Source organism: Corvus brachyrhynchos, unplaced genomic scaffold, assembly GCF_000691975.1.
Source record: "Corvus brachyrhynchos isolate BGI_N302 unplaced genomic scaffold, ASM69197v1 scaffold229, whole genome shotgun sequence".
Taxonomy (NCBI): Eukaryota; Metazoa; Chordata; class Aves; order Passeriformes; family Corvidae; genus Corvus; species Corvus brachyrhynchos.
This window is the reverse complement of record NW_008240042.1, coordinates 3,335,969-3,352,484: the sequence shown is the minus strand read 5'-3', so window position 1 is coordinate 3,352,484 and position 16,516 is coordinate 3,335,969. Positions and strand designations below refer to the sequence as shown.

The following is a 16,516-nucleotide window of genomic DNA, read 5'->3' as shown; positions in this document are numbered from 1 at the left end:
GAGCTGTTGAACCTGTTTTGTATTTTCTTTAAAATATAAATTACCTTTTTTAAGATATGTTATTATACAGGGTTGTAAAATCAGACTTTTTTTCACCAAATATTAATTTTTATGAAACTCACAAATCCGCTTAATCATATCTAACAAACATATATGTTTAAAAAAAATGTCAAAATATATGTCGTTTATACTTGACAGAATGAGGTGGTCATTCTGTAAAAGACATGGCAAAGTATTACAATATACATTTGAATGTAACTTTTCTAAAAGCACATTTTTTTAAACTGTGTTCTACTACAGTTCCAAAACCAGCTTTTTCAAACTCTGTCACATACCTACACGATGGAGTGGCCATGCCATTAACAGAAATCTGAGAGCTGCCATCTTTAAAAAAAAAAAAAAATTGAGCATGCTCAATAGACATACTAATAAGAGCTTCTTGGTTAAGATGCTGGGTCTATGAGAATTTTTGACCAAATCATTGAACTGTGCTTATAAATGAAAACACCACCTGCAGTTTTGGGAACAGTAATGGAGCTACCTAAAGAGCAGATACAACATTGCGCTGGCACAAGTAAAATATTTCGTCCTGTTGTTGACATTTACCTCTTTTACTTTTCTGGGAATATCCCCTTGTTTATGAAGGGCTACTGACAGGCAAAGAAGTCCTCTCTACCTTGGATGGTTTCACAGCCAAGGCTGTCAAGGAATGGGTGAAAAGTAATTGTTTTCAAGTGTGCCCTTTTACAATCATTTGTTTGCTCTGGCTCTTTCATGAACAAAGGCTATTGTTGAACACATCCAACTAAACAAATAACTCATCTTGGGGTCCCTTTAACAGCTGCCTTAGTACAATGATCTATTTAAATATTACCCTAAAATTGAAACTGAACTCTTTAATGACATAATCCAGCACTATAATACAGAAGAGGCATATGTTCAACTCAACAGCTGAACAATCTCGTCAGCACATGATTTTTAGACATAAATGCTTGTATATCAAATATGGCTTAATGCAATGACTTATTTCACTGGTTTTTTTCTTCTGTTAGTATCAAAATTCTACTGCCTTTCTCAACTAGATGTGACAGAGTACACAGAACAGATGACAGTATTAATTGTAAAGAATTTCTGTCCATTGTGTCATCTTCTGTTTCTTCTTTGCACTCTTCTTTCTGTTGATAAACCAATTTAGTATGCTGTGCTTTCCTGTGCATTCCAGGATTTATCTTACCTTTCGTCTACCCATTTTACTTTCATGTGGCTAGAGATTAAAGGATGATCTTACAGATGTTGTAAATTAGTCAGCAGCAGGCATAATCATTATTAGGCATGTTGCAATAAATGTTTGGAAGTTTTACATATTTTCCAGAGCGCAGTTAGTTTAAACCACTGCAGTTTGACGGTTTCACATACGACTTTAAAAATTGAAGCAGGAAATTAGTTTACATTTCTTCAAAAGACCAAAGCCATTGTCAACCTTAAGGTCATTTTCAAAGTAGACATCCAACAGAAAAAGCTTCATTAAAATAAGTATTTCAGAATCTGCTTAGAACTGGTTTAGTATACTCCAGGATAAATACATTATCGATTTACTGAAATTCAGAATAGAGACTTGTCCTATCTCCAAACCAGTATAGAGTTACACATCAGACCTCACACAGAGCAAATGTTACCACCCTATTTTGCTTGAGCATTCTAAAAGTTAAGTAACATTGTACTTGATATTCAAATAATTGATTGACTCTCATTCCTTAATCTTCCGATTAGCTATTATATGACCAAGATTCATTCCAGAAATGACATGAGGGGGTGAATTCCTGTGGTTAATTCCTGGATAGCAGCTGCTCAGGGGGATTAGGATCCTTTTGTCTTAACTTTGAGGACTGAAATGTTGGCAAGCCTGTATCACCAGGCAACGTCAATTACGTTTTCCACAAGAAACAGTAAATTAGCTTTGCTATCCTGTAATTTATTTCCCCTCCCCCCCACCTCCACAATGGGTTCTGGAGTATTCCAGCAGAAGTACAGTTTTCTATCTGCATCTCTGTGGAGTTAATTCAATAAACACACTATTTACCTAGTAACACCTTGTGTTTACTTGTACTTCTAAACACACCATCACACTGTTACCACAAGAAAGCCCGAGATGAACTCCCTGATGAAGACTTCTGAGACTTCTGCAAACCAGGTGATACTACTGCATGTAGGCAAGTACTTTGAAGGGTCTGTACTCACAGTCCTTTGGTGGAAACACCAAAATGGGTCACTTCATCCTTACTTCAAGAGACAAGTGACATGATGTTCTTAAAAAGTAGCATTTATGGATAGTGTTTTTGCTCATCCTCTATTGGCTTCAGACTTTGTCCTGTTCGGCAAGCAATGACCTGATTGAATTATACAGGCCCCTTCCCATCAGAATCACAGCATCCCTTAGGAAAGTCCAGCTAATGCAGAATATTGCCTCAGCAGCATGGATTGCTGCAAGCATGTCAAGTCTCTTCTCTACTACCTGGACTGCAATCCTAGGCAGAATCAGTCAAGTTCAAAGTTATAGTTGTTATGTATTTTGGTTATAGTTTATAGTAGTAATCATTATATTTTTAGTTCTTGTCTTCAAGATTTACCATATCTAGAACATCTGAAACTCAAGGAAGAAGTCTAAGGTTAACAGTTCTGCTGCTGTGGCCCAAATGAGCAACCTAGCAAAAAGAATATAAACTTTTTCAGGGAAGAAGAGCCTGTGGTTCTGGAAAAAATTCCCCAGAGAATTCAGGACTTTTGCCATAAATGCAATTGATTACTGTTTCAAAGCTTTAAAAAAAACCCAAACAAATAAGGACAAACCCTTTACAAAATATGTGAGACAATTGTATTCTCAAGAAAGGTTTGAAGAGGGATAATAAACTATATACAGCAGATGTTAATCACATTACTGACCTGCAGGTGATTTGAAGCTCAGGGTATTTTGACAGCAGATAGTCTAAAGAACAGAACATTTAATGCATTTAGTGTTCCTGGCAAACCTGGAGGAATTCTTTTTGAAGCCAATGGCAGCACATCCAGAATAAGGGTGGAAGCCAAAGGGTGTTCTAATCAGTGGTCCAACTTCCAACACTAAACTTTAGCGCGCATTTCAGATGGTCTTTTGACAATATATGTATGGTAAGACAAAATTTTCCTGGATAGAGTTTGTCATATATTGGGTAATATTTTGAGTACATATCTGCTTTAAACAATGGAAAGTGCATTTCTCTCAAGCGTTTGAGGTCTATGTAATTATGACCCGTAAATAAAAAGCTGAGTTCAGACCTGCGTTATCAAAGTACAGCATCCCAGAAGAGAGCTGACCTGTGAGACAGCAGACTCAAGCGTATCAGGAGTGCTCCTGCACTGAATAACTTGTTTTATCAACAGTAACTTAGATAATTCCCTCTAATGTTACGTGGCAAGGGAATGACATTGGAAAGTCCTTCTGCAAATCAGCTCACAGATACGAACTACAGAAAAACTAGCAATATTTTCAAATGTGTGTTCTGCAAATATTTCCAAATTTTACAGAATACAAATATTTACCACATGAATATTTCCTAACATAAGTGTGTTACAGTCTTTGTTTATAACTGCGTATAGAAACAGCAGAAAGAACCTGACCTTTGTTTTTGCACTGGATCAGATTCAGTCCCTCTCAACGGAGAGAACACATTTCCCACTGCCCACCATTGGGATGAATGATCAAAAAAACAATCCATGTGGTTAACAATAGATTAACAAAGTGCACTGCATTCAAAAGCTAATAAAGACAACTACGCTGTTTTCCATTATTTTTCACGATTTGATGACATTGCACTCCTTAGCCTCCTGTGTTTACTTAAACACATCATTAGTTGTGGTTTCATGCCTCTTTAAGTGCTATGCATACATAATATATGCTTTTTTTTAAGGACAAAGTTACAGTTTCCATATTGACACAAACAAGATGTTACAAATTCTACTTTTTCACTTATAATAGAAAGATATGTCTGAAAACATACAGGGTTTCCCACCTCCAAATAGTGTGCTTTAGAGAGAGCAAAGAGCAGAGCAGCATTTAAAACATGAAAAATCCATGGCACCTGCTGAATTCCACAGCAGTCATTTCAGCAGCCGGCTGTGGTGTCGTTCAAGATACACCTATTTTACAAATACCTACACATGGTTTTCCTGTTGTGTTTTTATGGTACAATTTTAATTTCTAGTCTCTAAACTCAAGCAGACTACCTTACAAGTTAGGTTTTTCAGTATTTTTTGTAAGAGAAGTGGGTAGAAGGCCTGCTGCTGTAACTCCTTCTTATATAAATGATCCTTCTAGTTCAGAGATTGCCTATGTGATGGCAGGCATGGGTCCTTAAAAGAACTTAAGTATTGTTATTCTTATTTGAGAAGCAAGGTCAGATAAGAAATCTTATAGAAGATTCTGTAAGAATCTTTTGTAAGAAACCAGAGAAATTAAAATCTCACTGTACCAGTGGCATATTGCACATTTCATAGTAATAACTTTTGCACCTCCAGAACGGTGACATCAGACGCATCCATTGATAATAACTGTATTGGTTCCACTAGTATTATTTATGGCATTAGGCCATGCAATCTTTCTGTGTGTAAGATGGGGACACAGGTCACACATTTACTTGTCTCTGGTTTGTGGCTTGCAGGTCCTTTCCGTTACCAACAACACAGAATGTGCGAAGCTACTGGAGGAAATCAAGTGTGCACACTGCTCACCTCACGCTCAGAACCTATTCCACTCACCTGAGAAAGGGGAAACTCCTGAAAAAGAACTAACGCTTCCCTACCTGTGCAAAGACTATTGTAAAGAATTCTATTATACCTGCAGAGGTCACATACCAGGTAAAACTCATAACAAAATACGGGGCTAAAGGGTGTCCTGATATGTTGTTATTGCCTGAGCGGTCATAGATCCAGCTTTTAACCAGGAAAAATCCCCATTGATATCCAGGGGAATTTGCCCAAGCAGAGACAGAATGTCTTCATAGCAGATCTTGTGTAGGGAGGTAAATATTTTGAGTGCTTTCTTGCCACCCTCCTATTAAACTCGCCATGAAACACACATGGCTTGATTGTTGTCAAAGGCACCTGAAGCTACTACCTTTGCTGAAATATTAGTGTGTTAATTCTAATCATGCAAACAAGCAGCTGGCCATCCAAAAGGCTATTCTAAACGATAGATTGCTTTAAAACGCAAAAAAAATAAAAGGTCCTGGCTGGTTGCTGTAGCCTCTAAAAGCTGATGAGTAAAGTGTTTTTTCTGGTTTTGTTACCCTAGAAACTGATGTTTTTTCCACAGGGTTTAAAGCCCATGGAAATCAAAGGACCCTATTTGATAGACTTCTGTGATCTTTGAATCACTTCCAGTGTGCTGTTAACAACCAAATTCTTAACTTACCTAACACTTCCTCACTGTAGTCAGTAGAGTTAGCTGGACATAACCAAAAGAAGAGTTTGCCTTGTGTTGTCTGAGGCAGTCACCAAATGTGTGCTATCACTTGTAACTATATCAACAAAATAACCGCAGAAGATGGCTCTTTTCGAAACACTGTCTTAAGACACTATTATGTTAAATAACATCATTGGTAATCCCAATAGTAAATTATTTATATGTCTAAGACTGTCATTTTTAAACTATGCTTTTTTCCCTGTCCAAACACTTCCTATAAACAATGCCACACAGGAGAAAATAATTAAATTGGTTAAGATTTCTTTTTTTTTTTTTTTAAACTAGCAACACAGACTGGTATAAAGAACTTAAAAATGAGATGAAGAATGAATTTGTGAATAGTCACTTTTAACATATGAACACAGCTTTGTAATATAATATAAACATGTTTGAGTAAAGGGGATAGTTTAAGTGGATGGGATTTGGAGGACGGTTTCTTAATTGCATGTGTACAGTGTGTACTTGTTTTCTCTGAAATCCCAAGGGTGCAGGGATTTTTTTGCAGTGTTCTTTTATTGATTTGAGAAAACATTTTGAATTCACTTTTTCCCTTTACTGTGCTTTAACATGTATCTCAATCCATTCAAATATGAAAATATTATTATTGTCTTTATAAACTAAGAGATGTTTCTAAGGCTTTCTTAAACCAGCTGTTTCTTGCTCTTTATCACATTCCCCAAAGCAAAGCAGAATAGACAGAATAAATATTCTAAATGTTTGGCCCATATAAGAAGTCAGCACAAAGACATTTTTGACATGAGTTTGTAGCTAGCACAAATGATTTTCATATTTTGCAGAGCGAGACCCTCAGAGTTGTTTTGTGAAATTCTGTGTTTATGAGGAAACAATTTGTTTAATTGAAAAAAGTGAAAGAGGGAAAAGGGGGAAAGAAGGAGGAGGTGGAGGGAGGGAGAATGAGAAAAGTCTGAGCAGCACAGGAGCTACAGCCACAGGAACCTTGCTCCTCAGATCAACATATGTGGTGACGAATGACAAATTTATTTTTCTACAAAGTTTGTGTATATGTAAAACTGCTGAAGTGCATCAAGATGTCAAGTGCTTTTTGTGACCACCCAGGTTGCCTTGAAAGATAACCAGATGAAAGCATAACTTTAGCACTGGGCAGAGCACTGTGCTTTGCAGGAAAAGAACTTACATACTTTAGCATCAGTTAAAATAAGACTTTTCCTACATCAATCAGATGCTAATAATCATTCTAAATACTTGTCCTGAAAGTATGTTGTACTAACAAAAACTTGTTGCATGCTTACATCTACCAGCAGGATTAATTTGGTGAGTTGACTGGTACTCATGGTCGTTGATACCTATTCTAGGATTTCCCAAAGGTATTAATTAAGATTCAGGCCCCTCTTTTTGAGGAGATGGCCTATAGAATTTTAATATAGTTTCAGAGTCCTGTACATTCTGAAATATAAGTAATTAAAATAACTTATTTGGGGGTTCTGTTTTCCTTGTGAGATGTGTATATCCATAATAATATTTATTGCGAAAGAAAGAAAAAAATAGAAAATGTGGAAGCTGTGTTTTCAGCTTAGCCTGGAGGATTTAACAAAGAGTTGAAAATTAACAGGCCCCCAAACCCAAGGTCTCTGGCAATGATTCACTGTGCATTTGTTAAAATGTCGAATAATTACTCTTCCTCCATTAGGGAGTGCTAATTGTTTCTGAACACCAATACAGCAGAGTTTAAGGAAATTGCTGACTACAAAAATAATTTTATCCCTTAAGTCCTGCACAAATGAGAAATATTATTAACAGTTTAAGATAGCAAGCATCTTTTCTGGGATTGAAATTTTAGGAGTACATATTAACCAAGAAGGCTGAGAAATTATGCATCAGTTTTTTTCATGAGTTAGCTTCAAAAATTCCTTTATTGTTCTGTCTCCTGCAAAGATGAAAACTCTAGCAGATCCTTGGTTATCTAATTTGAAGACAGCAGTTTGCCCACCAGTTATGACTGTATCAGAATTTCCATTGATTTCTTTAGGAATATTGAGAGAAGAAGTGGACCCTATTCCTTATTCAAGCAGAATAATATCAGTAGCTGTTAGGATTGTATGGATATGCAGGAGGGTGTAATGTTTCACAAAGAGCATGAGATTAGAGCTTCCCTGCTTCATTCCAGATAACTGTTCTGATTATTTCTCATCTGATCTTTACTGCAAGCCTCGGTTTAAGTGGTTATTGATAAGGACACTCAAGTTAAGTGATTTAATGAAGTGTCTTCAGTCAATATGAATTTTAAGTTTTCCAAGGTCATAAGGGAAGACCGTCAACATTTATTACTAATATAGCTAGTAAAGAAAAGCACAGCTGATTTTGCCTTTAGACATAAGCAGAAACTTGATCCATGCCATTGGAAGTGGCATATTTTAAGGAACAAACCTGTGCCACAGTCACGGTGCCATCCAAGGACATGGGAGAGATTTTGAACTATCTGGCCTCCATTATCTTCATTTGAAGAAATGGATTCCAGATGATTGTGGGTGAATTCAGATCCAGGCCCAGATCTGAATCCAGGCATTACCAGAACAGATGCTTGATAGGACTTTTCAAGCACCAAACAGGGTGTTCCAAAATGTTGGAATTCTAGCCCAAAACACTGTAATTCTAAGAAATTCTACAATTCACAGAGCACTTACAGAAGTTCTAACATGGCTGATTAATAGTCACAGTCAACTTGGTCAACCTGCAGAAAAACAGTGGCTGGTAAATTTGCTGCTGGTAAATCTGCTACTGGTAACAAGAGCATGAAGGGGATTAACCCTGGCCCTGCCTGTGTGCAGGAACCTGCAGTGTCTGAGCAGGAGAAAAGGGTCACCAGTCACTTGCAAACCAGTTGGAAATTATGTGAGCTACCAGTGGACTCAGTACATTTTGAAACAATCGTCTGAAATCACGTCTTTGATTTGGTTTTCACTGGCAGTTGAGAAGAGAAGAGAATGGGAGGGGTTTTGTGAACAAATTCACATCTAGGTGCAAATCAGAAAAAAAACCCCAAAACAGGTAAAGACTTCTTTGACACAATATTGAACTGTATTCTGTCACAGCAGAAATAAAGCAGGTGAGCCTGACTTCCAGATGCCCTCAGAGGCAGTATAGGTCTACTCCTGTGTGCAGTGCAAACAGGGGAGGGAGTGAGTAGGAACTTGGTGCAAAGACTGAGACACGTGCTACCACAGCACTGGAGCTGTGTGTCAAAGAGAAGAGGCAAGGGAATGGGTAATCAGGGAATCCAGCAAAGTGGAATTTGGTGAAGGTAGGATAGGAAGGGAGATACAGTGTGAGGAACAACTGACTGCAAATACAAGTGGAGAGAGGAGGTGGGGATCAGCTGGGAGCAGTTTTCCTTTGAAAAGGCTTTTAATCTTGCAATTTATTCCCACAGTGTTTTATAAAGGCGAACACAGAAAGCCTTCACTGTAGCTGCCTTAACTGAAAAGCCTGTCGTTGGATTCTTGTTTGCAAGACAGAAAGTTTAGCATAGAAATGCAAGCCTGTGCAAAATCTGACACTTAAACATGATGTTTAATCTTCCTTTGTGATTTCAATTTTCTTTGTTAACACAGGCACTGCTCTGTCAACACGTACACAGCTGGTAGGAAATTTGTAATAATATGTATGAGTCTTTTAAAATAAATTAGTAAGTAGAGAAATTCACACAGGACGGAGGGTTGCAGTCCCTATTACTTTTTTTTTTCTTTTCTCCAAACAATTCTAGTGCTTAGGGGCACTTGTCAGGGACCATTCTTCTGGACACTGTACAAACCGAACAAAATGGCAAACTGTACACTAAAGACCTTACAGTCTAAGCATAAGAAAGAAGACAATAAATGGCTACAAGCAGATAGGAGAGCAGAGGCAAATGTTCCTCTAAATGTCCTCAGTGAAGCTGTTAATATGTTAAATGGAGCATATATAACACATGGAGATTGGTTTTTTCTAAATTACTATGGTTTTTATAGAAAAAAATAGCAAAATTCCACCCTTAATGCACAGGTGAAACTGTATTTACAGAGGTTACATTCCTTCCAGTAATGCAGCATTTTTCATAGTTTAATTCTAACTCCACATTTTTACAAGCATTTCTAATGAAAATAGTCCATAAGCCTTATCCTTTCTTGAAACCTGCTGATGGCTTTGCTAAACAGCAAAAGGCAACTGCAGTGCACCATGCACTTTAGTGCATGATAAAATATCTCCTGAGGCAAGGAGATTAGTCTTACATACGAGAAAAGGCATTGCACTGGTCAAGTGAGTTTGCATCTGATTGTTATTTGAAATGGACATGTACCGAGTGAACAATGTGATCACAACATGATCTGGGTTGTCCTGACTAAAGATAACACTCAAGACAAGAGAAGTTTAGTAAATAGTAAATGGTATACTTGGAAAATTCTAGACATTCTCAGTAATCGTACACCTCTAATTTGCTATTGCATTTTTTTTAATGACCCACTGTGCCTAGAAAAATAAATTATTAAAGACAAACCCCTGTATTCTTAAGTCAAATAATTCAACAGCAAGATTTTAGGTTACCTTTGATTTTGGCATTATATCTACAAGCCTTGGAATACTACTCTGTGATTATATCAGAGTTCCTCTTCAGTTGTTCCACTTGAAATTACATCTCCCATTTTTTCCAAATAACTACTATAAATTAAAAGCAGCTCCTCAGAGATGAAATTTACTGAAGCTCCAAATCACGGTAATTAAACTTTTACAGCACAACACTCTACCATGTGTTTCCAGATATTATTTTATGGAAATCAAAGGCAGGCTTTGTCGTGTCATTTTTCCAATATTTTTAAAGGAAGATGTATATGAAAAGAAGTATAGTTGGGTGGGAAAGGCTTTTCACTCCACAAAAATTCTGGGATCTAAAAAAATTTTCCTATTCCACATAAGGAAGAAATTGAACTCTTTCGAAATTTTCCATGAAGAAAGCCACAGAGAGACCACCCCAGGATAGCTAATAAAGTCGTTGTTAGGACATTTACTTGGGAAATGGGAGACTTAGGGTCAAACTCTTGCCTGACAGATGAGGGGCATTGACCTGAATATTCCTCTTCCTAATGAAACACCCTAATTACAAGACATTGGAGTATAGTGATACAAGGTTTGCTGTCTGGTTCTGTCTTTTTCATTTAGACCAGAAGTTTGAGCTTGGATCAGAATCATCATGTTAAGTAAAATTTTGTCAAAACTGATAATGTTTCTGAAAAAGCTTTGCTTGTAAGAAATTGGCATTCTCCAATGAAACACAGCTGTCCCTGATCAGTTCTTATTGTACATTGTAAGCCAGAGGTTTTATGGCCAAGATCTAGGCATTACTGCTTTATTCACAAGTGGTAAAGCCATGCATAAATTAGCCCTCTAATTCCAATTGAGTGCTAATTCCGTGTATCCTATGAGTTATGTCCTGGACCATAGTACATCCTAAGACAGTTGCCAGTAATGCAAAAAGGAATGAAGGTAACTTAAGACATTATCTTAACAACGTTCTGGTAAAATAGTACATGTATAACTAGCCAGAATCTGTCTTCTTAGATTTAATACTCCTGATTAAAACCTGGATAGAAATGACTAGAAATAGGTTTGTGAACAGAAATAGATATTTTTTCAATGTCCTTAAACATAATGCAAGAAAGTAATTGCGATAGTGGCAGGGTTTTTCCCCAAAGTCTCTCATTTTATCAACTTTGTGTTTCTCTGGGTCTTTAAACTCCTTCCCATTTTAACCTAAAACCTAAGGACCACCTTTCCTCCAAAGCAGCAGGAGACATATCCCCCTTTTCAGAGGATGGGGCTGAGGAGCCATGGGACACTGCTCAGCTACTTTAATGCTGGGAGTCAACCAAGTCAACCGGAGGCCAACTGGATATCAACACGGTGCAGTTTTCAGCAGTACTTCCCACTTTTTACCTCTCCAACCAATGTCCTTTGCTGGCAGCATTCCACAAAATTTTTACTGCATTTTCTGCACTTTTACCAAAGTCTTTACTGAGATTTTGACTAGAACTAATCACTTGAAGCAAAAACAGAAGCTGCTCAAGCTATTTTACAGCTGATACTACACTTGATTGATAGGGTCAAAATTAGGCAGAAGTGTGTCACAGCCTCAACTCTGAACTTTGCCTCTTAATTTTTTAGTGAGGGAACTGTTGTGTCATTTTGAATGAAACTTAAGCACAGTGAAAATGAGGTTTAATACAAATACTGATGAATAAACTGTAAAAGGCAATACTCAGTTTGTGTTTATACATTTGTGTTTACTCAGAGCAGGCTTTTTTTTTTTTGCAGACAGTCCTTTGTTTAAAATGACCTCTTTTTCCACTATAATCTATTTAAAGATGAGTTTGGTGACACAAAACTGCAGACATGACAACACACTAAATATTTGTATGCTCTTTTGCATTTTTAAGGTTTCCTCCAAACTACTGCTGATGAGTTTTGCTATTACTATGCAAGAAAAGATGGTGGTGTGTGCTTTCCAGATTTTCCAAGGAAACAAGTGCGAGGGCCAGCTTCTAACTCCCTGGACCACATGGAAGAATATGACAAAGAGGAAGAGATCAGCAGGTTCATAAAGATAAATGCTGTTTAATCTGAAAAAAAACCCCCTAGGAAAGCCTGTGGTTTTCCCAGTGAAACAGCTCAGTGTGTGCTTATGCTGAGCAGCTGTGTTTTCCAGATGTGACTTTCTTTTGCTGCTGCTAGTGTACGTCAAAAGAGAAAGTTACATGAGCTTCAGGATTTCAGTACCATTTGGTATTTGCCTTGCCGAAAAGGTGTTAGAATCCTGCTCTGATCCACCCTGTGGATCTTGGTTATCGTCCAGCCCGTGGATTATACATAGTTCTGGGAAGTAATTTGTACCTGAATTTAGTATTACTAAACAACTACTATAAGTTTATTAGTAAAATATTTATGTTGTGATCTTCAATTTATTTCATTTATGTATTTTTTGGTGAAAATAATTAAATTAGATGATTCCATCGTAAGTCATTATTTTAAAATGGATTTTAGAAGCCAAATTTTATCAAAGTGATGAAATTTACTGTGTTTATTTTATAGTAGAAATTCTGTATTTCTAAATTATTCTCTTCTTTCACCAAATTTTTGCCGTCCCATTGTATTTTGGATCTAAATTTAGTTAATGTTCTCTTTCTTGTATACAGACCAAATTTTGCTCAAGTGAAGCTCCAGCTGATTTTCTATATTATGTGCTTGCATACATTCAAGGAAATAATTTACATACATTAATAAATAATTTTTTTAAAAATATAAGCCTGTTTTTAATATCATTGCAGAGCGATAATTTTATCTTTTAGGAACATGTTGTGTCATGGTTACGAGAAAGCAGAAAAGTCTCACTATTTCTTTAAATTTCTTTAGAAAACACAAGCACAACTGCTTCTGTATTCAGGAAGTGGTGAGTGGACTAAGGCAGCCTGTTGGAGCAGTACATTGTGGGGATGGATCCCATCGCCTCTTTATTCTTGAGAAAGAAGGATATGTGAAGATTTTCACTCCCGAAGGAGACATACTCAAGGAACCTTTTTTGGATATACACAAGCTTGTTCAAAGTGGAATAAAGGTTAGATTTTATACTTATCACTACCTTTTTATATTTTAGCATGAATATGGGGAAAATGGGAAGAGTATTTTTTTAGATATTATTTTAATTTAAATAACAAAAATGAGTAATGACAAGAGACACCACAGCTCTTTCTGGCAAAGAAGTGAAAACATGTAGTGGGGAGGGAAAACACAGCATCTTGTAACTCCTACCAAACTTTGTCCTTTCCCTTAATTTTTTCCTCACTTTAAATTCAAATGAAACTATTCAACACCAGCATTCCACAGCATTATCTTTGTATTTTCATCCTTTGGGCTCATTTCCATCCCATTGAATTCAGATGAGTTTTGCTGTGGTGCCAATGGGAGCAAGTTTGGCATAGGGCCCCCCCGCCCTCCGGGTGCTCAGTGATACCCAGGGAGCTGGACAAGAAGAGAGGCCTGGGAATGCTCAGGGATGCCCTGGAGAGGAGTAGGGGTGCTCATTCCCTCTTGACTCGACCCCAAATGTAGCACAAGCTGCCCTGGGTGGGAGGCTGCTTTAAAACTGCATGTATTGGAGGGGTACATAAAAGTGACTGACCCTCTAAATTCAGACACAAGGGAGGGCTGGTGCTACAGCTTCCATCCTGTTTACTGGGAACACTTTCATGGTCAGGGGAATGAGTGGTGAATGGGCATTGATGGGAATATGTTGGAAGGTGGAGGTGAGAAATTACATCTAGTTGTGGGGTAAGTACCAAGGGAAAACTCTTAAGTCTGCTGGGGCATATTTTAATTTGGGAATGTTGTCAAGTGTTGTTCCATGTTGATTTCTTGTCACAATTCAGGGTGCTAATGTAAGTAAAATCCAGATATATAAAGAAGTTTTAAACTGTAATCAGGTTATGCCTAGAACAGTCAGGACTATGTATGAAAAAGCCTTCACGGATGAAAGTTATATTGTCAACACTTGACAGAGTGATCCTAAATAATAATTGGGATGAACTAAATCGATTTAAAATGCATAGCACACGTTAACTGATAATTTTGTTTCAGCTATAAGAGCAAGAGGCCAGTTAAGATAGACTTTTCTGAGATCAAATCTCAGAGTTTTTAGTGTGTGTTGAAAAAGAGAGCAATGAAACATAATTGCACCTTTTTCAGGAGAAAAACCAGTTTCTATTATTCTGTGTTTTGCTGAATGCTTCCATTTCTGCCCCTGTAAGTAACCATTATGTTCAAGATATCCAAACAGAAGGGACTTATCTGTGGTGTTATTGAACAACCATCTAAGGCTGTTCCGTATTTCTTAACCAAAAGTCCTGATCACTTGTACTTGTGAAAAACTGACAGTGAAATTTCCACAGAACTGTTATTGGTCCCAATGAAACCTTTCTCAAGGAAACTTTTACAGCTGCAACTTAGACGCAAGGCTAAATGGAAAACTGATTTTCCATGCTTCTGAACAGGCACTAACCTGCTTGATACAACTCTCAACAGGTACCCTCAGGACCAGATTTAACTTTTAGCTCTGTTTTAAATCAGTGACCTGATCTTTTTAATCTTTACTGTTCTAACCATCATATAATGCTCTACACTGGATCTGTTTCAACTATAACATTTTGTGTAAATAATTTGATGTTTCTAATCTGGAAAGTCTAATTCAATTCCCTGAGATAACAGTCCAGTGACTGGGGATAATTGTATTGCAATGTTTAATGCAGGCTGGCAAGAACAGAGGCTTTATGTACTTTGCAGGTAAGGAGAAAGGGAATGTGCCTAGGAGCAAGACTCCAGCTCTTAAACAGAAAGAGTAAAGAATTTCTGGAATAAGTACATTACATAAAATAATAAATAAATCAAAAAACCCAAACCCCATGTAACCAAAATGGTAGTTTTAAAACAAAGGTTCTTAAACATCTTTATGTGTATCCTCTGCGGTCTGATTCCCGTGATCACTGTCCATGGTCCCTTACCTACAACGATGGGAGATCACTGTGGCAATGGTAGCATTGTCACTACTTGATAGAGTATTTGGTTTTACTTACCTGTTACACACTTCAATACTAGAAATCAGTAATGGAGAATACTCTGTGGATAGATGATTTTCCAGCAGGCAGTGCAGAACAGTCGGCAATTAAAAAAACCTCAACAAACATCTGTCTAAAACATTGCATCCACTTGCACAGTGCAAACATCATGGAATGTGTCCTCTGTGCTCACTCAGGAAACATGTGTCAGGAAACAGAATCTGGATGTACACACTTTGAAGAAAACAAAAACTGCTCACCTCTTTTCCAGCCTTGGAGCAATGATAGCAAGAAAAAGCAAACAATATTTTTTCCCTAAAAAGAAGTGTAAATATTTTCTCTCTTATACTCAAGTGCCTGAAAAAAGCAGTTTCTGCTATTTTCTTTCTGTACCTGAATACAAACGTTTAGTTCTAGTGACAGTAAAAACAGCAAAAATACTTTTTCAAACTTTTAGAGACATATGTTGTATGTAAATAATTATAATAATGTAAATAATTAGAATAATGATAATGACCATGCTAATAATAATAATGCAACTGTGGTTGAAGCAAAGGTAATTTAAATTGATGCCTCAAAAGAATTTCAGACAGCTATCCCACTAAGATATTTTTAATGCCGATAGATGGAATAAAATAGTGGTGATTAATTTTGTCTTCTTTTTCTAATGTCAAGAGGAAATTTAGCAGTGATAAAATCATTATATTGTCACAAAGTAGCAGATCTGTTCCAAAGAAACTGAAGTGATGTATGTTTTTCATAAAAATAATCCTGGAGGTTAGTTCTGATCTCACTAACATATTTCACTTATCACAGCACTGGCAGTCAGATAAAGGGAAAATAATATACAAAAACAGAGGAAGAGAGGTCACTGCATTGTATAAGCCATGTTTCCCTCCTAAAAAAGATGCCTTTTTGTTTCTCTAATGGATCGACTGGTCCCTGTGTTGATGAAATTCATTTGGAGCCCCTAACATTGACTGTGAGCAAGTTTGCAGGGCTTCTTCACGGGCCCTGCTGCCCTAAGCACATCAGTAAATTGTCTGGACTTGCTTCTTGTCCATCACTCCTGGGAAGGTTTGTGGATATAAACAGAAAGTAAGTAAGAAGAAGCGTACAACTCTTTGCCTAAGTTTTATTGGTCCATTGGCTTTTAATGTTCATTGAAGTCACTGAGGTTCTCTGCTTGAAAACTGCTGCTACAGTAAAATTACTGACAATTACATGATTTAATTTTAAGGAGTTCAAATGAAAAAGAAGCAGCAATAGTTTTATCTGCTCCCAGTATCTCAGAAGGAATTAGCAAAGTGTGGAGAAGTGTTTCACAACAGAGATAGATTCCATGAATGGATGATGGTGACTTGTGCTTCTTGGTGGCCCTACTCAAGAGAAAATTAGAGGCAGG

General features: G+C 37.1%; 1 protein-coding gene across 1 annotated transcript in view; it reads left to right on the top strand.

Moving 5' to 3' along the window:
* Positions 1-4,610: 4,610 nt before the first annotated feature.
* HHIP (hedgehog interacting protein) overlaps positions 4,611-16,516 on the top strand; it is a 68,227-nt gene continuing 56,321 nt past the window's right edge. The window contains exons 1-3 of the mRNA XM_017744111.1: positions 4,611-4,890; positions 11,944-12,100; positions 12,917-13,118. Of these exons, the coding sequence (XP_017599600.1) occupies positions 4,611-4,890; positions 11,944-12,100; positions 12,917-13,118 (639 nt within the window). The remainder of the gene's footprint in view (positions 4,891-11,943; positions 12,101-12,916; positions 13,119-16,516) is intronic.